The following is a 24780-nucleotide window of genomic DNA, read 5'->3' as shown; positions in this document are numbered from 1 at the left end:
GCAAATTCGTGATGCAAAAAATTTAAGTACGCGAATACTTCACATGTGTAATGTTCGCATATCGCGCATCAAAACTTTTGCACAACGCGTATCACTTTTTTTGCGTAACGCGGGAGTGTGTCAAAAAACAAACGAAAGGACGTTAAAAAGGGGCCTTTGATGGAAAACGCGAAAACATCGAGTGATCATTTCCCCTTTTACAGACATAAAAAAAGTGTTCTCGTTTTGTCCCATTGAAAAAGGCGAGTAGGTGTACACGGGAAAATTAGTAAGATGCATGTACGAAGGTCTTTTTACGGCAGTTTCTTCAAGTTATGAGCTCCCTCCGTGAAATGCTTCGTTTTTCCCGTTTATCGTTCATTTGGTTACACACTCCCGCATTTGTGAGCTCATTCATTCGTTTAAGCCTTCGTTTGCGCGCTCGCTCGCCCTTTTATTTGTTCGTTTTTTTTTTTTTTTTCCTGGGGGAGTGGAGCGCGCCCTGTAAAAGACCCTATGCGGACAATGTTTTTAAGCAGCAAGGCGAACTTCGTGTACACACATGATGGAGTACACAAAACTTGTTCAAAAGAGTAAAGTAAACGTAAAACGAAAAATGACGGCCTTGTTGATTTTATCTATATTTAAAATTCCACTGGACTGAGCGTTTCACACGCATGTTCCATGCTCCATGCTTCGTGCTCATTTTGCGAAAGTTCGCCCATTTTGCGCTTTTCTCAATTCTCACAACATTCAAATGGCGCTTATTAAAATGGGGCTCAATGCGCAGATAAATAACACTCACCCCCATTTTGTACGCACAACTTTACGCTTACACGAAAAAGCATTTTCTACATTTCGAAATTAAAAGTGGCTACAAAATTTACCTGAGCAGTCAGGCGAAAAAGCTAAATTTTTTTTTTTTTTTTTTTTTTTTTTCCATATTGTTCAGGTAAAAAAAAACAAAATTGACAAACGGCTTTCCACATTTTCGTTGTTCATAAATCCTCCTTCCAGTGGTAGGCTCCTTCCCTTTTGGCCCATTTGCACATAAGCCTCCCTTCTATGCGTAACAGTGCCACAAATGCTACCACTGTTGCGCATCCATGCGCATTCGCCAAATGTTCAACGAAAACGGTTTTCACATAACTGTGGTGAGGTTCCCAATTTGATGGGAATTAAAAAAATTCAAATGTACGCGCGTAAACGTGAAAAAAATAGATACGTAAGACGCATTTCGCTTCGCACACAATCACACATATGTGTACTACGTGTACAGGACGGAGAAATTCCCTTCCGTGTGCGCGAACAGCCATGGGCTCCTGCCCGACCAGGTGACGTCGCTAATCTTTGACTCACTCGTCAGCTGCGTAATTGGCAGCAAAACAGGGTTGGTCACATAGTCTTGAAAAAACTTCGCATAAAACAAATTCACTACTCCATTTGAACTTAACGAATAAAACAAATTGTACTTTTTGTGAAACTCCACCTTCTTCAAGGAACACTCCTGGAGGTGAAATTTCTTGTACGGGTTGCTCGACAGGTCCAAGTCAAAAATGAACACGTTCCCCTTCTCGTCCGAAGATAAAATGTAACTTTCGTTAATGTGTACATCCACACATGTTATATTTTGAATGCCTCTCAGTTTTTTTACGATTCTCTCTTTCTTCGACTTGGCTTTCAGGTTATATATCCTGCAAGGGGCGAGGGAAAAAAAAAAATAAATAAATAAAATGACCATATGCAAATGGGTCAGCATACATAACAAGCTCCATCCTCGCGAAACCACTCTCAGCTGCCGCAGAACGTATCTCCTGTCTTACGTGATCCCGTTTTGAAAGGCCGCCAAGAAATAAGGACTCGAGGGAAAAAACATAGACTGAACGAGGTCGCCCCTCTTCTGATTGTACTTTTTTATCAGTTTGATGGACTTCATTGATTTTAAATGATGCAAATAGCAGTAGTGGTACTGCCCAACTTTTCGTAAGCACGTTACGGAGAGGTAATTTCCTAAAGGGGGAAAAGGCGTACAATTAAAGAAACACGTTTCGATGTGCACAACTGTTGGGGGGAGAAAGGACGGAACAATATTCCCCTTTTGTTCCCTTCCTTTATCCGCATGCATTGTATTGCCAATCCTATGCTATTCACTCCTCCGGGCGTACCATTTTTGTTCCACGAGAAGTTCCTTATTTTCCCCTCATGCTGGATTGCCACGCAGTACTTTATCTTCTGCGGTGGGGCAGGAAAAAAAAAATAAATAAACAAATAAATATATGAAAAAAAAGGAAAAAATTAAAAATATAAAAACAAACGCATAAGCAAATCGGCAATGCCGCGCTGCACCTACCCGGTCATTCGGTTTTATGTGCTTCCACTTCACGTCCACGTCGGGGGAGTACACGTATTCCTCCGAGCTTTTAAAATTTTTGTGAAACACGCTGAGTAGACCTTTCGTCATGTAATAAGCCATAGTTCTGCTCAACGGTCCGCATTTCCTTCTCGAGGGTGTCTCCCCTGTCTCTTCCTCATTTTTGCCTAATTCTTCATCCGAATGGTCCTCCTCCTCATCGTCGTCCCCTTGGTCGCTCCCATCCTCGCTCGCATCATCATCATCATCACCACCGTCCAGAGAACCCTCGAAATCGTCATCGTCCGACAATTGTGCGGCGTCCCCCTCACTGTCACGCTCTTCCAACGTTTCATCACCTCTGCTGTCTTCCTCACCATCCCCAACGGAGTTCTTCCTCCGCTTGGAGTCCATGCGGTATACTTCCTCAATATTGTCCGCGCCCGACTTGGCTGGCGGAATGAAGTTCTCATAGTGAAAAAGCAAAATCGTATTGGCGAAGGACACCGCCACGATGTCGTACGCCTTATTGGCCTTTATGCGAATGTTTTCATAAGCTGTTCCTCCGCTTTTTTCCGCGCCTTTCCCTTTGGGTAGTGCCGCTCCATAGTAGTACGCCAGGTCTATCATGGCAATATTGTAAGACGTCAGAACGTCGAAGATGTAGAGTTTGCCACACTGAACTGTATACACAACGTGGTGATCTTCGCTTACGTCTATCTGACTCAGGTATTTATTTTTATCCCCACTGAGGGGGTCATCCATGATGTATTTCACAAAGGGGTGCTGCGGGTACGGCTTGAGCGATTGGGTGGAAGGCAACTTGGGGAGTAAATCTTCCTTCTTTATATGAAGAACATTTTTTAAAGATCGCGAACAGAGGTATATATCTAAACACCTTTGATATAATTCAAAATACGTTTTTTTATAAAATTCTATATTTCTTATTTTTTCAAAATTTTGCGGAATGAACGCGTCACTATTTTGTTTTAAAATTTTTCTTCTGTCCGCTGAATTGTACATCAACTCAGGGGGGGGATTGTAACTGTACTTATGTCCTGGCAAAATATTTGGCAAATTCATTTCATTTACATTGTTAAAATCGTCGTAAATTTTGTGTTTCCACAAATCGTATAGCAACTTAAATTCGTCCTCCTCCTTTTTATATTTCTCTGGATTTTTTTCTTTATCCATTAAATGCATTATCAATTGTTGTATTTTTTTTTTTTCCTCCGCTGACTGTTTGTACTTGCGGTTGGCTGGCTCCTTCACTCCCAATTTGTATTCCTCCTTTTCATTTTCGTACACGTAATTTTCCTCGTTCATACGTTTCGCCACTTTGCCTTGACGAATGCTTCTGATTATTTCCAGGTCCTGGTTGGTCAGCTCCACAACTCGGTTGTTTTTTTTATCCTTTATTTTTTTCCATGCGTTTTGGTCCCTCTTGGACTCCAGGAAGTCGTCGATGGCGTTTTCGTCCTTCTTCTGAATTTTGTTCCCCCAAATGTCGTAGCCTGCGGTGGGGGGGTGGAAAGCGTCGGTTGGAAAGCGGCGGTGAGTAAATGCACACGTGGAGGTGTAGCTTCACAGAACTACGCACGTGCATCCTCACCGCAGCGGTGTGGAAAGATAAACATGCACAGGGGAAGGGCAATCAAAAAAAAGGATCACACGAATGGGCCCCCCAATGTGGAAGTGCGCACATGGGAAGATGCAAGAGAGGGGGCCAACCTCCCACATCGGGGCGATTGGTCTATCGCCCCATCAGCCCATCGCCCCATCGACCAATTCGCGCCTTACCCACAATGTCCAAATCTTCGTAATGCTTCAGGTCGAAATCCCCGAGCGTGTTCAGGTTGTATTCATCGTCACTCTCATCAATTTCCTCGTTCGCAAAAATGTTCTTCCCCCTTCTGGTGTTGGCACTTTTCACGCTGGAGTTGAATGCGTCGCTTCCAGTGGTATCTTCATAGTCGGTCCCCTTTTTGGGGTGCTTCCCTCCTCGTGACTTTCGCTCATTTGTCAGTTCTCCTTTCCCTTCCTTTTTGGACGCGCCTTTCTTGTGGCTCTTCTTTTTTTCCGCTCGACGGCCCAACTTTTCGGGTCCCTTCTTCGCGGTGATTTTCTCCTCCGTTCCGTTTTCCCCTTTCCCTTCCGATTTATTTTGCCCCTTTTTTTTCTGCTTCATCCCCGCTTTGTCTCCAGCTTTGTCTCCAGCTTTGGCTCCAGCTTTGGCTCCAGCTTCGACCCGCTCTTCAGTCCCGCCTTTTTTCTTCTTCTTCTCCTTCCTCATTTTCGCCGCTCGCCTCTCCGCGTTTCTTTCCTTATCTGCTTTACCTTCTCGCGCCGCATCGGGCAGCCCTCCTTCTTCAATTCCCGTCTTACTATCACCACTGCTGTTGGGGCTGCTCACCATTTCCCCTTCTGGGTCCTTCCCTCGACCACTGTGGCTCTCTGCGGAGGTGCTACCAGTGAGGTAGTCCTTCTCTTCACTCATCTTCGGCGATCTTCGGTGATCTTCGGCAGGGCTGCGAGAAAAAGGGGCCCAAATCAACCGCTTCGCCGTATCAATATGTACCTCCCAAATAGGCCCTCAAAACGCTGCAAAGGAGGCGAACAGATGGAAAAAGAAAAAAAAAAAACTTTTCCTTCGTTCTGCTCGTTGGTTAGAAGCTCCCCCTCCAAAGGCGACAATCCACCAACTGAAATGAAAAAATGACACTTTTAAAATTCCTCTATGCAGGCAACTGAGGTAGGTATCTCCAACAAGGAAACTTCATTCCATCGCCTTGGCTCGGCGAAGAGTTACCGAACGGAGTGACCCTTCAGTGTGGTAAAAGAGGAAAATTTGCAAAGGGGGAGGATCACCCCACGGAAAAAAAGCATCTCACGCTCGTACATGCGAAGTTGTACGTTACGCGGCTGCATAAATCGCTAGCACGAATTCTTTTTTTTCGCAAAATTGACCGCTTTAATGTGAACAAATATGTGGTCTCAATCGCAATGCGGTCATGGGCAAGTCAAACCAACTCAAAACGCAACGATTTAAATAGCTATATGTGGCTTAACGGAATGGCCATGCAGCAAAATGAAGCGAAGAAACGACGCGCGAAGGTCCCCTTCTCCGTGTGGTGCTACTGAAACGGCCAAGGTGGAAATTTTTTTTTTTTTTTTTTTTTTGCCAATTTTTCGCTTCCTATAAAGCATGAGGAGGTCTCTTACAAAAACTCCAATCGAGCGCTACGATCCAGTTGTACAATCGGGCATACCTATACCGACATTTCGCAAATGAAAACATACAGCCTGCGCGAGGAAATATTATTGACAAGGGCTGGAGAAAAAAACAACTCAAACAAAAATTATAAAAAAAATGGGAACTCAGCTTACGCGCCCTGCATAGAAAAGGATTTCTCCTAAACATAAAATATTATCCGTTTGCGCAAAAATTATTTCCCCATTATTCTGTGTTAGCCTTTTTTCCCGTCGGGATTTTTTTTTCCCGCCCACTGGTCAGCAGCCGCTCATCAGTTAGCTGCCATAATGTAATGGTGCTGCTCCATCTTTGCGCATTTGCATTTTTGTAACTTTGGAGGTTTCCCTTCTCGTCCATATTGAAAGGGAAAGAAGGAGGCCCATCCAAGTGGAGCAGCCGACTGGACGACGAAGCTGACGTGGCGCCGCCCCCCTCGTGATGCCCAAAATGCAGTGACCCAAATGGCGAAGCGACGCGACAAGAAGAACACCCCAGTCGACCGGCACAAAGTGTTCGTCCGAAACATCCGAGAAAACGATGTAGCCCCCCTGGAGGAAGAGTTTAAAAAAATCTGCACCAAATATTTCTTCTTTAAAAATAAAAACAACTCCACGAAGAGCGCCATCTGTTCCTTCAAATCAGATCGAGAGGCAGAAAATTTTATCCAAAAATACCACAACAAGAAAATACAAACCAGCAGCATCAAATGTGAATTTTCCTTCAGGAAAAAATACGATGATAAAAAATTAATCTCCATCACGTATAGACGGCAAAAGATTAACCACTTGAACTCCATCCAGCTGTACACCAACTGTGACGTGGACAGCATAGTCGTCTTGAGCTACTTGAAAAACCTCTTTCTCTTAAATAGACGCTTGTTGGTAAACTGCTTAGATGAACATGATCAGGCGGAGAGGAAGGCTTCCCCAAGAGAGCGCGGGTCCCAGGGCGGGGATGGGAAAGTCCCCCCCAGGGGCAACACCCAGATTGATAAGGGCGAAGGTCATTCAGAGCAGTCCACACAAAAGAGTGATGGTGACAAATCTGACGTACCCAGCGACGGTGACGACGTCCAAGTGGTGGCCGAAAAAAAACTCAAAGAGTTTGAAGAAATTGTCCTAAATATTGAAAAAGCGAACAGAAATTTAGATAACAGAACGAGGCAAAAATTAATCGAAAAGACGTCCAGTAAAAACAAAGCGGTGAGGAAAAACAAAGCGATAAGTAAAAACAAAGCGCTAGGCAAAAACTGCTTCATCTACACTGTGGAATTTTTAAATTTAAAACTGGCTGCCCTTTTCTACACTTACATTAACAAAAACAATTTTGTAAATTACATGGAAGATAATGTTAAAAATTGGGAAAAAAAAAATATCTTTTTTTTTCACGAGCTGTGCTACTTCCATAAAAACAACAGGAGAGTCATCGTAAAAAATATTAAGCGGACTTGCCATGTGGAAAATTTACAAAAGCTGTTCAGACATATAGAAAAGGACCCATCAATTTATATTCCCAAGAAAAATAATAAAAAGCAGGGGTACGCCCTGGTTACCTTCTCCAGCTACCAAAACTTGAAGAAGGCGCTGCTCTTGAACAAGTCCAAGGTGTGCGGAAGTATCATCACCGTAGAGGAGGACAGGAATCCCCGGCTCCTCAAGCTGCTCGGTGTGCAGGCGTCCGCCGCAGGGGAGAGAAGCAAAGACGGCACGGACGATGGGGGGAGAAGCGGTGATGAGACGGACCGTGAAGAGATAAACGAAGGAGACACAGACGACGAAGAGACAAACGAAGGAGACACAGACGATGAAGAGATACACGAAGGAGACACGAACGACGAAGAGACCAACGATGAAGAGACAAACGAAGGAGACACAGACGACGAAGAGGCAGACGATGCAGAGCAACGCGACCACGGCAAGCGAACCCGCGACCGCACGAACGACGTCGAGGAAGGGAAGACTCTGTTCATCACGAACATCCCGATGGGGACCACCGACGAGGAGGTGCAGAGCTACATCGCCAAGAACATCAGCAAAAACTACATCTACATAAGGACGTGCAGAAATAACGGCAAAAAAATCTCCGCGTTTGTGAAGCTGAAGCATAAGGAGGACGCAGACACATTTTTGAAAAAAATTGGGGAATACCACGAAGAGGAGGAGGATGAGGAGGAAGACGAAGAAAACCAAAACGATGCAAAAAACGAAAACGTAATTGACAAATTTTACAACATGAAGAAAAAAAAGGAAAGAATGAAACAAATTCTTCTTAAAGATCATAACAGCGGGAAAAATGCCGAAATTTTATTTTTCAAAAATAACTATTTAATGATCAAAAGGGCAGTCAGTAAGGACTCCTTAAAGGATAAAAAAAAATTTCCCATGGAGGAAGAAAAAAAAAAAAAACAGAAAAACAGACTGCAAAATAACATCCATCTGGTAGAGGACAATGACATAAACAATGATCACCTGCGAGAAAACATAATCAAAAGAAATAACAATTTGATGGAAAAAAAAAAGCAACTCTTAAAAAATAAAAACTTCCTGATAAACCCCTGCAGAATATACGTTCGCAACTATCCTGCCTCTTTGGAACAAAATTTATTCAGGCAACTGATAACGAAATATTTCACCCCCCTATTTATGGAAAAACACAATTTAAAAAAAAAAGAAGCTTTCAAAAGAGCAAACGAAATTGTTAAGAAAATGAAAATTATGAAAGATCACACAGAGCAAAAAGAACCAACGCAAAATGAGCAAAAAAATAAAAAATTAAAAGATAAAAAGAATAGCAACAAAAATGCGCAAAATTTAATATGCTTCATCGACATTAACAAACATGAACATGCCAAGCAGATAATTCACTTGCTCCAAAATAGAAATATTTACGAACTCATTAACGAAATAATCTACAAAAAAAAGTTTCAAACCATTCGAAAAAATAAAAACATCATGTATGTTGATTATTGCATTGAAGACATACGAATGGTGCATATCAAAAAATTAAAAGAAGAAAAATTTTTAAATCACATAAGGGAAAAAAATGGAGCGGCAACAAACTCGCTCACCAAAAAGACTATTAAAAAAAAGAAAAAAAAACAAAGCAGGGGAAAAAGGCAACGGGAAAAAAGACGCCTTCTAAGGATGCAAAACGAAAACACAAACGTCGCTCATGTAATTAAAAGCACGTCGTCCATCCATGTGCAACAGTCGAATGGGACAACTGGGCAGGAGAAAAAAAACGCCCAAACGAATGGCGCACACAAAGTCAGCGCAACGAAGAAAAAATCAAAGCTCAAGTTGAAGTTGAAGGAAAAGCGCCTCAACCAGGGCGCCCATTCCAAGGAGGCGGGCAAAAAAAAGAATGGCCCCTTCCAACCCGGGGAAAAAAAAGAAAATACAAAAAAAAAGACGAGCAAGAAGTTAATCAAAAAGGCCGGGAAGAAATCTGCAACCAAAAAGGATAAAGAAATTGTAAGGAATGAGAAAAAAAAAAAAAAAAAAAAAAAAACGCGATACCCCTCGCGCGGATAGGCCTACACTCTACTGTGTAGTCCACTTGTACGTTATTTTGTGTACCATTTCGTATGCACACATGTTTACCAACTTTCACCCCATTCACGCGACGTACCCCACCCCTTCTGCAGGAATCGATACAAAAGGACGTTTTGAACTTTCTCAAAAAAAACAAAAAGTAAAAGTATTCGACGTGGATTCCACCCCTATTTTTCGGCAGCCGTGTCCTTGGCTCGGCGCGAGTTTGTTTTCCCCCATTTTAGGAAGTCCAAAAATCTTCGCGTAATTAGGGCCCCCCCTACCTGTAAGCATGGGTAGGAAATGAATGTGTGCCACGTGTGCATGTTTTCCTCTCCCTTTCCCTTTCCCTTTTGTATTTTTTTCTCTTTTTTTTTTCCCTTTTTTCGCGTTTTTTTCCACGATTTGTTTTATTACACTTTTCAAAATGTGCCTTTTGTACTTCTTCAACGTCTTCTTCAAATAGGTCATTTTTTTTTCCTCTCTGAACTGATTTATGTTCAACTTCACATTCTGAATTGTGCATAAAAAAAAAAAAGTCATAATTTGCAATATTTTTTTTTTTCCAAAACGGGTGAATAGTGCCGACTAGCCAATGAAAAGGCGACACATTCGCCTGAACGAGGCAGCAAATTGGGGAGTTACACGGGTATATACAGCTAGCCATTTTGCTATTTTTTTTTTTTTTTTTTTTCTAAGCAGTGCAAAGCCTCTTCAACACCGCGCGGAAAGAGCCAAGGCTGCAGTGCCATACCATTTCGTGCGAGCCTTGTATATTCGCTTTAATCAAAAGGGGGGATACTTCCAAAAGGTGCACATACAAGTAGCTGGAGTATTTCGTGCCCCTCTTCTTCTCACGCTCCCCCTTTTCCGACTTTTTTTTCTCCTTCCGTTTCTTTGCCAAAAAACGCTTCAGCAGGGAAAAGTCCTGCATGGTGCTCCTGTCGATGCGCAGGTTCACGTCGCACAGGTTTATCCTTAATTTTTGGACAACCTGCGTTTCGGGAAAAAGGGGCCGCCGCAAAATTGTTGCAACGAAACAGGTGCAGCGAAACCGACGCAGCAACGTCAACACGGAGAAGGGGGCGCCACAAACGGGGGCCCTTCATTCCATACGTTCCACTCTTGAAAAAGAAAAATTTTAAAAAACTTCAGCCGCAGGGAGAAAACGCTTGATAAGTTATTCGCGTCATTTTGCCCATTTATCGGGAAGGTGAAAATTTTCCTGCCGTTCACCCAATTGGGGGCTGCATTCTGGCTATCCTTATCCACCGAAATTACCTTAACGTGATTCAGATTTTTTATTTTTTCCAAGCAAAAGTCATTCACATTCACCCCCAGGGAAGTCATTTCTTCTTTTTTCAAAAAAACGTGTACGCCCCGTAGGAAAATTACGTAGCTGGTGTAGTCGCGCGTTATAAACTCGACGGCAATTGTGTTCATTGCAAAGTTGAAGGAATAGCCATTTTTTAAATCATCCACGATGGTACATTTTTTAAAATTACTTCTAGAGCATAAGAATTGTGAATAACTTTCTGCCAAGGACAAGACATTTTTGCTGCTGATCCGCTGGCGTCCATTTCTTCCGCTTCCTCCCCCAGGGGGAAGTCCATCCTCATTGCTCACTCCTCCCCTCCTTCCCTCGTAATATTTAACCATCTTGCTGGTGAGGTAAAAAAAATAATCCACCACTCGTTTGTTAAATAGCAGGATGAGGTAGTCGAGGTATACGGATACCTCCCCCACTTCACCCACACCACCCACTTCATTTCCCTGCGAATTTGCTTCGCCCCCTTCGCTGCCGCTCCCACCGATACTGCTATCGATGCGTTGCTTCCCCCCGCGATGACTCCGCATGACAACGTTTAACTCCTTTGCGCGCAGAAAGGGGGACAGCGTTTCGTTCTTATTGGGTAGACAAAAAAACAGCTTCATTTTTTTCCTTAATTCGTTCACTTTGCTCACATTATCATGTGACGCGCTTTTCCATTTTCCCTTCACACTTTCGTCATTGCTGTGGGAGCTACTGGCGAACTCGAATGTGGATTGGTTGCTCCCTTCCATTTTCGCAGTTGATTTGTTCGAGCAAAAATGTTTTTCGTTCCGCGCAGGGGGTAAACTCGCATTATCATAAGGAACCGCTCTTTTTCTTTTTTTTTCCTCCCCATTTGTTTTTACCTCTTCCAAGTGGGTGGATTTTTTTTTTCTTCTCCTTTTCCTCTCCAACCTTTCGTATGTCTCCCTTTCGTGCAGATTGGCAATCATTAATTCGTTGCTTAAGTTATTTTCGCCTGCACAGGTCATATTTTCCTTGATCCTGTTGTGGATGGTGTATCCTCCATTGCTTCCTCCCCCCCCCTTCCTGCCACGGTGTTTATTTATACTAAATAAATGATGCGAACTGATGTAGTAGGAAGACAAACTTTTCAGAAAAAAGGAAACGCTCTGTTCACCTGAACTGTTCATATATTTGATAATTGTTTTGTGCAGGAAAAGCAAAAGCTGATCTTCGCACTCGACATAATTGAAAGGAACATTTTTGCAGACGTCTTCATACCTTTCTGCATACGAACAGGGGGCTGCGCTACTTTGGGCAGGCAAAAAGTAAAAGGGGTGAATCATGCGGTTATAGTAGTGAAATTTGCCGGGTGTTTCCCCATTTGGGTCACTTCTCAACCCTCTCAACCTTCTCAACCTTCTCAATCTTTGCAACATTTTCGTGTGTACGTCGAGGAGGGGGTCCTCCCGCTGGGTGGGGCGTGCTTCCCTTTGTTCTGTTGGAGGAATCCCCTCTGTGCATAAATCCGTGCCGCATTCCTCTCTGTCTTTCGTGGCACGCTTTGCCGCCTCCCCCCCTCTCCTCTTCAAAAAGTGAATTTTCCTTTCAAAGAGATAATTGGAAAGTTTTTTCTTTCCCTCCTCAACAGGATTGACCCCCGTGTGGCTGCCATCCTGCCTGGGATGATCCTTCCCCTGGACCTTCTCACTAGCACAGATGAAACTATCTTCGAGGAGAAAATTATTTTTTTTTTTTTCCTTTTTCCCACCATTACTGTTCCTACTCTTTCTATTTTTAACTTCCACCATTTTGTGGAAATTTATTTCAAAGTTTTTCAAGTAGCAGATGGATGACCTCTCCCGATTGCAGTGTGAGGAGTTCTGGTCTCTTCCCAAGGGTCCTCCCCAAGACCCGCTTAACAGACTGAAGATTTTCCTTCCCTTCTCAAACACAAAATTCAACCTCTCTATCGTTTGGTCGTTTATGTACATGGTGACACTGTCAATGGAGACAAATGTTCGCTCCTTCCGCTTTATGAGGACTTCCATTCTGCGCACTTCCAAGTGCCGGAGGACGTTGCTTGCGATGGGGCAGTACAGCGGCGGCATGCGTCCAAACAAATGGAAGAAAATCTGCCTCAGGGGGGGAGGAAGAAAAAAAGAAAAATAAAAAAATCACATGACATAACATAAAATAAATAGCATAACATAACATAACCTGCGTGAGGCCGCTGCGCATATGCTTGGACCATACGCAGAGGAGCCACTTTATGGCCACCCCGCTTGCTCTCACCGAGGGGGGGAAATTCCGAACGTCATTCATAAAAATGAAACCTTCTCTTTTGCTAAACGAACTGTCGACTGCGTCTTCGAAGGAGAGAACAAAACTGTCAATTGAAAAGGAGCAGATCGTGTCGTCAGCCGTCTTGGAAGTGCTGCTACGTGGGTGTCCTCTTTTTTTTCCAAACAGATGGACCAACCCTTCCCCTTCGCAACTGTTGAGAGTTACCCTTTTTAGGAATAATCTCAAAAAGTAAAATTTCAGATGGAGGTTCGTTGCCTCCAAATTGAGTTTAACGTTCATTCGGTTCTTCTCTCCAGGTATGCCCCTCATGTTGCGCTGCTCCTTAGGGGAACTTTTGAAGAAGTTGCGTAACCCACTGGAGAGGGAGTCACCACACGAGTTAGCCTTTCTCATCATATTAAGGAGGAACAAAATTTGATGCGGAAGAATATTGCAGTTTATCACTCCCTCCTCTTCCGTTTTCCCTACGAGTGTTATGTTCAAAGTGAGGTACCTAACGTTCGGCACACAACATGCTGGTTCTGTTTCATCTTCTGCTGGGTCTCCCTTGCCACCGCGAGAGAATGCCTGCCCACGTGCATAAGCCACGTACAGCAGCTCCTTCACCCGGTTTGTTTCTCCTATAGACAAACGTAGAATCCTCTCCCTCAATTGAAGTTTTCTAAAAATTCGCCTGCAAACGTATGCATTCTCTTTTTGTGTAAAAAGAGAATTACCCACTTTTCCATTTGAGAAAAATCCATAGGCCAGCAAAAAGTTGCGAGCGGTTACGTCGGCAAAAGGGTACCTCCCTCCTTCTTCTCCCCGTCGCTGCATCACGACTGATAAGCTTCTACACGATAGAGTGAAGGTGCACACATACTCGGAAAAAAAATGAAGCTCCACAAAAGTGCAATGAATGACAGTTCTAGAGGGGTTAGCGGTACAGACAGATGCAGCTCCACTGGAGACGTTTCCTCCAGCATCAATATTTTCCTTTTTTCGATTGCCCCCTTTTTCAAGCCACATCACATGTGTGCGTTCCTCCCTGCAGAAGCTCATCTTCCTCATCACATACGCCACGGCGATGTTCAAATTGGCACCCGCGAAGAGTACCTTTGACCTACTTAGAGAGAGGGAAGAGCTTGCCGTTTGCGTTTCTCTAAGCATATGAATCCTATCTGTGAAGAAACAAAAAGCTATTTCTTCCCAAACGTGGGGCATCAAATAATTGAGGGTAAAAAATTGGTCCTCCTTTTGAGCCCTAATAAATTCTAACGTACGCAAAAAGTGGGGTAACTTAAATTCGGAAATGTTTTTAAAAAGGAAGGCGTAGGTCTTATCCAGCTGTGCCATTCCCATGTCTTCCTCCTTATGCACGTCTACCCCATCAATTAGTAACAGTCCCTTCACCAGTCCTTTTTTCTGCATAAACATACGTTTTGCCTTTTCCCCCGTTGGGGATTTTTTTCTCTGGCTGCACCAACGTAGATGAGTACAACGGTACATACGCGGTGGATGTGTTTGATTTGAAAGGAGTTTTCCCCTCCCTCGACATTTTCTTCGCCTCTCCTTCGGGGTAGAATCCCCCCTGTTGATGTATCCTCTGTGGTTTCTTCTTCTCCTTCTAAAGTTCCCCTTTGTATTCCCCTTCACTTTTGCAGAACCGGTTACATCCTGGGCATTTCCTCCCTTTGCCCAATTTGATGCAAATCCATGGCTGCATGGGGGAGAACCACAGGGAGGCCTCCTTTCAGACAAAATTGACTCGTCAATTGGGAGAACCCTACAGAGGGGGGGACCCTTTTTATAGCTACCCCCAATCTGAGGATAGCCCCAATTAGGGACCTCCAATAGGGCTGAATTGCCAATTAGCCTTTTCCCCTTTACGAATGAGAGGCCACTCTCCCTTTTGCCCCAACTGGGCATCCCACTCCTCCATGGGCCTTTGCTTCTACACATCGTTGTGTTCTTTAGATACCCCAAATGTGTATGCCTTCGGGAGGGGAAAATCCTCAAACGCGTTCGCGATTCCCCTTTGTCCCTTCCAACATGTTTTTCTTTCCACACTCTCTTTTTACACATGGTGACGTCACTCATGCATCTCTTTGCTTTTTTTCCCTCTCCCTTGGTCATCTCGACAACTGTGAGGTGCTCTACTTTGAGGTGAATTTTGAGGTGAATTTTGAGGGGAATTTTTCTGCTCATGTGGGGGGGGAGGTGGAAGAGGGCGTAAAGGAGATGCCACAGTAGCCACGAAAAGAGCACCACTTGCAAAATTGCAAGTAAGTGCAAAATAGGGATACACAAGCTCCCCCGTACCACCTATGTTTTTCCTATTGACCCCATTTTCCGTTTTACCTGTTCGCTTGAGGTTTGACCTTCCCTTCAGGGCCAGCAGCAGAATGGAGGTTCTCCCCCACGGGATTCCCTCCTCCTTTCGTTCTCTTTACCAAAATGGAAATAAAACGCACCACCCTGTGTACCTCGTTTAATAGCTCCAAAAAATGATCATCAAACGTTGAAGACACAGTGGGGGTGTCCAGCCGAATAAAAGTGAAGTTACTCTCTTTTTTTTCATTACACACGTTTAGATAATCACAGGCGAGGGTGAAGTTACGGCCACACAGGGTCGTCTGCTCCGAAATGACGTACACCACGTTTTTGGAGACGACAATTTTTAGGGTAGCGGAGAGGACCTACACCGGGGGGGAAAGAAGCAAACGATATGACGATGTGAAAACGTGACGATGTGCCGCTCCTCCGATGTGAAAACGTGACGATGTGCCGCTCCTCCGATGTGAAAACGTGACGATGTGCCGCTCCTCCGATGTGAAAACGTGACGATGTGCCGCTCCTCCGATGTGCCGCTCCTCCGCTGCACCGTCGGGGCGACCTCCCTCTGCGCATCTTACTTGGGCCCTGTTCGACTCCGCGCGCAGGTGCAAAATCGATACGGTCAGCTTCCGTGCGCGCCTTCGGCTCTTCCTCTGATGCGCCTGCGGGAGCGGTTAGACGGGGCGGCGAACTGGGTGAGTGAATGGCCAGGTGAAAGGGGAGAAGAAGCGAAAAAGCGGGCAGGAAAGACACCATTTAACCGGAAGAGGCACTCCTCATGATGACAAATGCAACACCTGTTCGGCAGACCACCCCTGCCACACAGAACAACACACAACAGCGCACGGTTAATCTTTCCTCGATTTTCTCTCCCCTTCAGGAAGCAAACCTTACCCGCAAAAATGTCGAGTGGCTTGCCTCTCTCAGACACTCCAACGCAAAGTTAACTACCCCCACCGTTAGTAACTCCATCGGGGGGAAATAAAAGAAAACATTTTTTGCTTCAAAAAAATACTCCCTGTGTGTTTTGCAAATGGTAAAATTATGAACGAGGCAGGTAAATCTTCCATTCGAGTTAAAAACTTCGACGTTTTGCAGAGCAAGAAGGAATGAGCGCTTCTCTAAGTGGAGGTTAAACCGGTTGGAAGTTAACACAAACGTTTTTGCAAAACCTTCATCTAAGGGGTCCAAATCGATCACTACTAAATTGCCGCTGTTGCGAAATTTGCAGCATATATCATTTGCACATAGGTTAAGGGTAAAATTCTTCTTGTTAGCGGCGCTTCTTTCCTTTTCACCCTTCATTTTACATTTTCCCTTTTTCCTCTCATCCGAACTGTTGGCATTATGTGGGTAGGTCGCCCCTTCGTTGTCTTCCCCCCCGTTAGGAGTTGCCCCCCCTTTGTAGCGTCCATCTTGGCCTTCCCTTCTGGGTAACTTGGCAGACCTATCCTTTTCCTTTGCCACCTGGAAGAGGTCAAAAAAATTCTTCACAAAATTAAAATAAATCAGAGGCCACACCGAACATAAATTCATAAATAATTTTTCACAATCAATTTGAATCTTCAATTTGGCATCTGCCGATGTAAAGTTGTTTGTAGGGCGGGCTACCTCCCCATGGGTACTCCCCCCCTGAGTGAAGGCGGATAGGTCGCTCCCATTGTTGCCACTCCTTCCACTTGGGCCCACTTCCACACAAGCGCTCACATCATACGCAGTCGAAACGTAACACCTCCCACCCTCGACGGATAACAAGTGGAGACGTTTTACCCTTGAGCGAACTAAATTGGGGGTTCCCTCTTTTTCCAAAGAAAGGTCATCCGTCAAGATACACAAAAACGGGGTTGTGTCCTTCTCCTTCATGTACAGCTTCACCATCTCCATGTGCAAAGTAACTCTGTTGATGAAATTGCCTAAACGGTTACACAGCTGAGGAGATGTCTTCCATTTTTTGGACCCCCCCTCACAATACACATTATTAGTTGAAAAAAAAAAAAAAACCAATTCGTACAAACAGTTTAAATAAAAATAAATGCGCAGGATGAACACCCCCTCCACGGAAACACTCCTCAGCTGGTGATCGTAGCATGTGCGGAAACTCCCAGACGAAATGGTGCATGCCGAGCGGTCGTTGCAAAAAATGGAAATTTTCTCCAAGTCGAAAAATGACGAAATGGTTTCTATTTTTCTATTTTTCGTTATGTGCACATTTGACAGAACTGCTTCGATGGCTGCCGTGATAAAGTTCTCTTTCCTCCTTTGCTTCGTGGCACCATCTGTTGAGTCCTTTTGCCTATCCCGCTTCTCCTCCGTGGTCTCATTTTCATCAGCACATTGCTTCCCACCCTGTTGCATACTTTTTTGCAGGAGCAAGTGGCACCTTTCTATGTGAACATCTATTAAGCTCAACATGAAGAGAAATAACTTGGCCACACAAAAGAGAAGCTTCTTCCCTCTGTTAGAAGCATCATCGCTACTTTTCTTTCCCTTTTTGGAGGGGTCCGAAAAAAAAACGGCCTTTTTTTTTCTCTCTTCTTTTTTTCCATTTTCACATGTACCGTGCAGAAAAAAATTTCCTACTTGGCACCGAATGGACCATTTTGCAAAAACAAATTTTACGTCGTTCAAATGTACTTGAAGCGTTTTTTTTTTACATTTTATATCCACGAGGATTTCACTGATGGTCAGCTTTTTTGTACTGATAGATAGGGAAAAAACGACGCAGTTACTCCAAACGAAGGTTCTTCCAACTTGCAAGGGCTTCTTCAATAGCAGGACTATTAAGAGAGTTGAAACGAGCACAATTGCAGTTGACAAAAAAATTACTAGCCATCTCATGGATGAATAGGGGCACGGCAAATAGCGGCAAAGCTAGGTAAGTGAACGAAACGGGAGCTCCCGCGTGGTGAACGTTTCTTCCCGCGTTTTGTGATTAAGCGAGCGTGGTCACGACGAAATTGCGCCTCCGTTCTGCGCGTCAGTAGAAAATATGCCTATATGCCTACAATGCGCATCACACACGTTACGTACGTTCGTGGGCTGCTCCCTCGCTGCTGCACTGCCAACCGCTTCGAACTCGCCTGGGGGCGCTCTCACCCATTTATGCACACGTTAACCCCCAAATGGCGTTGTTTCCACAGGAGTAAACACCCGTCTCGTTTGATGCTTTGAGTTGCAAACTAAATTGAAGAAACGTGCAACGTAAAGGGGATTCACGCGCATGAGAAATACACCTACATAGGACAGTATGCCCCATTTCTGTTTTTCCATTTTGTGATTTCCTCTTTTTTTTTTTTTTTTGCTGAACATTTTTAGTTAATGTAAAAAGTGCATGAACAGGTCAGCAAAAAAAAAAAAAAAAAAAAAAATGAACGAAGAAGGTGATTTAAATGTTTTTAAAAAGGACGAAGTTCCCGCAAAGTGTAAGAAAGAGAAAAGGGGAGATAACCACACACGTGCTCCTAGATCGATGTCGTTGTGGGATTTACCAGCTTGCATCAATTTGGAATGAGTTCTCTACTCAGAATTTTCGTTCCCATGGCTGGGGGAATTAAAGACCATATGCAACTGCAGCACATATAATGGGCGTATTTTTTTTTTTTTTCCGGCAGCCATTGAAGGGTGGATTATCATCATCACGAACATCCACGGAGAAGCAAGGGACGACTACATAAAAGACGTTTTTGAAAAATATGGACAGATAAAAAATTTGCATTTAAACTTGGACAGGCGGACGGGATTTTTAAAAGGCTATGCATTTCTCGAATTTGAAAATTTTGTGGATGCGAAAAGGGCCATTGATGGTAAGCACGTTCTTCACAAGAATGCGCGCGACGCGTTCCAATGCTTTATCGGGCATAACTCTTTTCACCACTGTTCGTAGTGCTACACGCTGAAATTACGTTCACGTGTGGTTCTCCTCAACCTGTACTGCAGTCTGGTCAGACGTAAACTTCACTTTTTTTTTTTTTTTTTTTTGCCAGAAATGGACGGCGCAACGTTGCTCGATCAGGAAATTCACGTGGATTGGGCATTCGTGCAGGAAAAAAATAAGAATTAAATTTTTCCTCACCCTCCCCATATGCTGATACAAATGTGTGAAGTGATTTGCTCTGGGTCGCTTCCCCCACGTATACACCTCCCCTGCCAAACCGTTTCCGGATGGACGCAAGGAAATTCTTTTACGTCTAACGGAAAGCTCCACCTGTAGAAGGCCGCATGTGTAAATTTATCCCCATCACCACCTAGGCCTTTTCAGCTTTGTCGCAAGTCGAATAATCGCAATTGTAACCGATCGCGCGTTCCTGATGGGCGAGACGGCCATTAAAACACGATCAGCACATCCCATAAAACATACTCTTCGCTAAAAAGTAGCCTCTTCTCAATTTTTCTTTTTTCTTCAAACCGTTTTGCTACTCGCAAAAGGTGTCGTAGCGGCATAATTGCACACGTTAAGAGGTCGGGAAAAACAAAAAAAAAAAAAAAAAAAAGAAAAGCAGTAAGGGAAAGCTGATGCGCACAACGTGCAACACAGCACGAGGCACAAATCAAACACAACCAGGATAGGCACAAAAACAAGGGGCAGTTTCGAAGGGGACTTCAAACCGGGTGGAGGGCAAATTGGATGGAGGCCAAACCCACTGCTAGCCAAACCGGGGGCCTACGAAACGGCCTTCTTCTTCAGCAAAGACGAAATGGCGATGGAAAACGCCTCGAAGGAGGACAAGGGGTGGCGAAAATCAAGCGTGAAGTAATCCTTGGAGTTTTTCCCAAAAATTAAAAATATTTCCTCCTCATCGTTGTTCACAATTTCGAATTTTTCTTCTTCTTTTTTTTTAAAATTATTTGTGATCACATCAAAGGGGAACTTTTTCCTGAGCACGTGTTTTTTGGCGTCCCCCTCCCCGTTGAAGCTGCCTTCGTAGGGAGAATGCGAGGGGGGTCCACACGTTGGAAGTCCATGCGGGGGGGGACCCTCTGTTCCTCGCCCGGCACACGTGCCAGCCACTTGGGAGTCCCTCTTGAAAGAGTCACTGCTGACATACTCAATAACATCGTTTATGTTTTTCCCCACAAAGGAACCCTTCCGCGAGTTGGCAACTACACATTTTTTTAAAATTAATTGCAAATTTTTTGCACTTGCTAATTTAACTCGGCCATAAAAAGGCAACTCGTAAATCTCCTTTTCATCATTCCAAACGGGGCATTTATTTTCGTAAATAATTTTGACGTCTTTATTAAGCTTGTAAATGCTGCACATAAAATGTCTGGGCAGCTCGCTTATTATATTTGATTCAAAACTGATCGAAATTGTATTTTTTCTTTCAAAGGAGGGAAAAAAATTGGCGTATTTTTCCGCTATACCATTGTCATATATTTTAATTTTCATGCCCGTAAAATTACAAATTAAAACTCCTAAAAACCCGGAAATGTTAAAAAAGGGGTTATTTTTTTCCCCCGCTTTGTAACTTTTTTTAATACTCTTATCGTACCTGTACAGGTAGACTTTATTTTCTCCTTTTTTTTTAAACCCCATCAAAATTTTTTTCTTCTGATTGCTTTTTAAAATGTAGCAACAGGAGTAGTACTCGCTAAAATTTCGCAGCCTTTGTATTTCGTTTATGACGTACCCCTTTGGAATGTCATTATACTGATGAAATTCTTTTTTCGTTTTTTCGATGAATGGGGAAAAAATTTTCTTGTCGATTAAATTTTTGTTAAAATGTAGGTTCCCTTTGTTCATGTTTATCTCCGTGACGTTGTTAGCCGCGTTGTGGTGATTACTCAATTTGAAGATGTTCAGCGCTCCGTAAAACGCTCCATCGTAGTGCCCGTCGAAGTTTCCATTGCGGTAATCCACGTAGTGGCAATTCCCCTGGGAAAGACAACTCTGCTTCTCCCTGTTCAGCTGCATCTCTTTGCTCATGTGCATCTCCGGCTCCTCCATCCTCTGTTTCATCACCCGTAAGTTGTTTCTCATTTCGTTGTACTTTTGCTTTACGTGGCTGTTCTGTTTATCATCCACGACGACCCAACACTCTGGCAACTCCTCACTTTCAAAGATGCTTACCAACTTCCAAAAGCAGTACTCGAGGACTTCCATGTTTTCTATTTTATATCCGCAGTAGGTTAGCATCACGAGGAATTCATTTTTAACCTCCTTCCCTAATATGAGTTTTTTTAATATATTGAAAAGGTAACTCAGCTGGAAGGTGTGCAGGGTGAAGAGCAGTTCGATGTTCAGGTAGGTATCCCCCTCTCCTACGATGCACGAAAATATGTGTTTAATGTGGCGCTTCATTTCTTCGGTTTCTTTCTCACCAAGGGGGGTCCTCCTTTCATGCAGCTCTTCCACGGGGGGGCAGTCCCCCTGATCAGCGCGATAGGCGTAGTCCCCACGCTGATGGGTATAATTCACTTCCTCAGCGGCGTAGTCTCCACGTTGATAGGAATAACTCCCTCCCTCACAGGCGTAATCCTCCCCCTGATGGGCATAACCCACTTCCTCACTGGCGTAGTCCTCCCCGTGGCGGGGACACTCCTCATCATGGGTGCCCCACTCCGCCACGCGACCACTGCTATCTCTCATCCGATTCGTGTAATCCGCGCCATGGATTTCCTCTCCTCCGTCTCTCGACGCAAAATCGTCGCTCCTCTGCGTACAGTCGCCGATCCGCTTCGTATAAACAGCGTCCCCGTTGTCGTAACAGCTGCCCAGATCCGCGTAGCTCTTAGTGGGGGCCCCTCCCCCCATCAGGGCGCGCACCTCCGCATTCGAACCGCCTCCCCCACTTTCGCAATCAAAACTTGTGCTATTGTCAGGCGTGTAGGACCTCCTCTCGCTGTGATCCCCCCTTTGGGATTTCTCCACCCCAGTTTGTCTGCCTTCCTGAAAGTCACTTTCCTCTTTTTTTTTTTTTTTTTTTTTTTTTAATTTTCCCAAAATGAAGTTATAAAATAGGAGGTAATTTGATTCGTCACAAAATGTGTCCTCTTCCTTCCTCAGTTGATAAAGTTGCATAAGGTTTACCTTTTCCTTTTTTTTTTTTTCCAACAGGAATTTCATTAAGTAGCTGTGAAACAGGCTAACCATTTCGATCAAGAGGTGAATGCTCCGCAGGCTTATCAAATTCTGATTTGTCGTTATAATAATTTCGTAAAATTTTACTGCTGCTTCTTTCCTCAGTCGGGTTGAACACTCCGCGCGCATTTTGTCTGCGCCTTTCCATTGGGGGCAGGGCCACGCGTCGCTTATGTGCTGAGGTTGCTCCCTCCGGTTGTTGAACTGGTCGAAGTGGTCGAAGTGGTTGAAGCGGTCGAAGTGGTCGTATCGCTCGAAGTGGTCGTGTCGCTCGAAGTGGTCGTATCGCTCGAAGTGGTCGTATCGCTCGAAGTGGTCGTATCGCTCGAAGTGGTCGTATTGCTCGAAGCGATCGTGGGGGTTGAAGCGGTTGTGCGGATCGCAGCCCACTTGACTCGCCTTCGCGCCCCCCATTTGCAGACTCTGATAGGTGCGATCCCCCCCTCTGCGCATAACCTGCCTGTGTATTTTCCCTTTCAGCCTCTCGATAATGCCAACCCTGCTGCTTACATAATAATCTGCGTGCTCATCATGGGAGAGTTTTTTTAAAACCCCTTTTAGCATAGGGAGGGCGTTCAGAATTTTGGTCCGTACCGTCATGATGGTCGAAATGGTGTAGGTTTCCATCTCGACGTCCTGGCGATCCTCCTTCCCACACGTTGCCCGCGTAGCGCATGCCGCACGTTTCTTATTATCGTTCCTAAAACAGTGTGAATCATCTCTGGGCAAAAAATTCTTATACACAATCTGGTCGATGTCCGCCTTGCTCCTAATTTCGTCAACATAGGGGTCTAAATTTTCGAGCAACTTTTTATAAGCAGAAACGTATCGATCTAGAATACACTCCTTCTGCACATACTCTGTTATTACCAATATGACATGCTCGCAGTTATTGCATTTACATGGCTCTTCCAGTTTGCATTTGTTTCTCGAAATGAATCCTCCGACGTTTTGGTCCCCTCCTTTTAAATCATCATTTTTGTTGTAAAACTCCTTTTTGATTATGCGCTCCAAATGGCACTGTCTGTCTTCCCACTCGGCCCTGTGGACCTCCATCTGTTATTCTGTCTGCCTCCCCTTCGCCGCTTGCACTTGTCTCTTTGGGGGAGTCCTTCCCCAAGGGGGGGGGGAAGTGAAGAAGTGCGTCAGCCGAAGGATGGAGGTGTAAAATTGAAGGTACAAAATCGAAGGTACAAAATTGAAGGTACAAAATCGAAGGTACAAAATTGAAGGTACAAAATCGAAGGTACAAAATTGAAGGTACAAAATCGAAGGTATAAAGGCGACCTCTTCTGTGACAATCCTTTCGGCGGGGCACATACCCCTCGGGGGGCCTCAAATGGGGCTACCAGCTAGGGGAGCACTCGTAGGGGAGAAAAAAAAAAAAAAAAAAAAACGACGCTTGGCGAAGCGTTCATATGACATGCTCGTAGTGTTATCACTTAATAAGGTTAAGCGTAAACAAAAGGTAAAGGGACAAACAGCGGGCAAAAACTTCATATTAGCATTGCGGCGATAAAGGGGGGTACCCACCTCACCCCCTATCTGTTAACATATATTCCGAATGTGCAACGTGTGGGGCGGCTTCAGTGGAGGTTAAAAAAAAAAAAAAAAAAAAAACACACAAAAACACAAAAATGTGTGCAATGTGTTAAGCTTATATATATGTGCACATTCCAAACGCATTGCGAATCTTCGCTCGGCTGCCCCAAAACGAGATGTCATGCAAACACGCCACCAAACAATGCAGACGGCCTGTATCCTTTAAACTCTTCTTCAGGTAATCTTCCCAAAGACAATCGTTTTGTAACGCGGGGCACGTGCCTGCCCATTCGCTGCGCTGACCTCGCTCTGTAGATAAAAAAAAAATTAAGCGGCACGAGGACTCTTTCACACACTTGGACTTGGTCAAATGGGAAACCAATCGTACGGTTTTATTTCCCTCCCGTGTGTGCCCCTACCGTCGTCTCTTCTTTGTCCCCTTGGTAGCCCTCGTGTTGTTTCCCCCCTTTTCGCCCTTTTCTTCTCATTGCAACTAGGTCAGGCGACTGGGACTGGGACTGCAACTGGGACATGCGGACATTCTCTTACAAAAGGAGCAAAGTTGTTCACTTTTTACACAAACGATTTGCAAATTGGAGGGTAGCGGGATGCCCATTAGGGGAAACAAAAAAAAAAAAAAAAAAAAAAAAAGTTACGTATGCCGCTTTTACTGAGCTGTCGGCATATGTACCACTGTGTCGGGGTGGAGAACTTCAGCCATATGTTTTATGCGCAATATTTATGTGCGTTTATTTTTTCCCCCTTCTGCGGCAACGCGTTATTTTGCGTAGCAGCGCGCGCCCCGTTTATCTTAAAGACGATCGCCCATTGGGGAGCCTCGGCCAGCAACAAACGGGGGGAGATCAGCCAAAAGGGGGAAGAAACCAACCAAATGAGAAGAAAAACAACCGAATGAGAATTAAATCAACCAGGTGAGAAAAAAATCGGCCAATTTTCTGCACCAAGGGGGAGGAAGCAAAGCTTTCCTGCGCAGTTAACTCTCAACTTGCAAACGATGCGAACTTGTAAGCGCCTTTGAGATGTTTCTCCGCCGGAGGGTTTACCAGTACAGCCATCATCCAGCGTAAAGCGTGTGCGGCGAGGCACATGGCGGGAAGGGCATTCTCCATTTGGCATACAGCT

The 24780-nt window shown here is 44.4% G+C and overlaps 5 protein-coding genes across 5 annotated transcripts; 2 read left to right on the top strand and 3 right to left on the bottom strand.

Moving 5' to 3' along the window:
* Window positions 1-1246: 1246 nt before the first annotated feature.
* PVX_086145 (hypothetical protein, conserved) lies at window positions 1247-5371 on the bottom strand (the record flags this gene model as incomplete). The annotated part of the gene is made up of 5 exons (XM_001616842.1): window positions 4130-5371; window positions 2330-3843; window positions 2145-2211; window positions 1803-1989; window positions 1247-1673 (listed from the first exon to the last, which is right to left on the bottom strand). The coding sequence occupies exons 1-5, from the start codon at window positions 4824-4826 to the stop codon at window positions 1247-1249; spliced, it is 2892 nt and encodes a 963-aa protein (XP_001616892.1). The 5' UTR covers window positions 4827-5371.
* A 672-nt stretch (window positions 5372-6043) lies between these two features.
* On the top strand, window positions 6044-9115 carry PVX_086140 (hypothetical protein, conserved; the record flags this gene model as incomplete). The annotated part of the gene is made up of 1 exon (XM_001616841.1): window positions 6044-9115. The coding sequence occupies one exon, from the start codon at window positions 6044-6046 to the stop codon at window positions 9113-9115; it is 3072 nt and encodes a 1023-aa protein (XP_001616891.1).
* A 144-nt stretch (window positions 9116-9259) lies between these two features.
* PVX_086135 (hypothetical protein) lies at window positions 9260-17852 on the bottom strand (the record flags this gene model as incomplete). Its single annotated transcript, XM_001616840.1, has 8 exons — window positions 9260-9399; window positions 9434-9809; window positions 9870-10109; window positions 10232-12526; window positions 12687-14877; window positions 15039-15376; window positions 15593-15676; window positions 15909-17852. The coding sequence occupies 8 exons, from the start codon at window positions 17850-17852 to the stop codon at window positions 9260-9262; spliced, it is 7608 nt and encodes a 2535-aa protein (XP_001616890.1).
* On the top strand, window positions 17674-19478 carry PVX_086130 (RNA binding protein, putative). Its single transcript, XM_001616839.1, has 4 exons — window positions 17674-17889; window positions 18155-18436; window positions 18626-18817; window positions 18998-19478. The coding sequence occupies exons 2-4, from the start codon at window positions 18346-18348 to the stop codon at window positions 19072-19074; spliced, it is 360 nt and encodes a 119-aa protein (XP_001616889.1). The 5' UTR covers window positions 17674-17889; window positions 18155-18345; the 3' UTR covers window positions 19075-19478.
* Window positions 19479-19674: 196 nt separating this feature from the next.
* PVX_086125 (hypothetical protein, conserved) lies at window positions 19675-23151 on the bottom strand (the record flags this gene model as incomplete). The annotated part of the gene is made up of 1 exon (XM_001616838.1): window positions 19675-23151. One exon carries the CDS (start codon window positions 23149-23151, stop codon window positions 19675-19677), a length of 3477 nt encoding a protein of 1158 aa, XP_001616888.1.
* Between the last annotated feature and the right edge of the window lie 1629 nt (window positions 23152-24780).

Source organism: Plasmodium vivax, chromosome 13, assembly GCF_000002415.2.
Source record: "Plasmodium vivax chromosome 13, whole genome shotgun sequence".
Classification (NCBI taxonomy): Eukaryota; Apicomplexa; class Aconoidasida; order Haemosporida; family Plasmodiidae; genus Plasmodium; species Plasmodium vivax.
The sequence above is the reverse complement of the archived record's forward strand: the minus strand, read 5'-3'. Positions and strand labels throughout refer to the sequence as shown.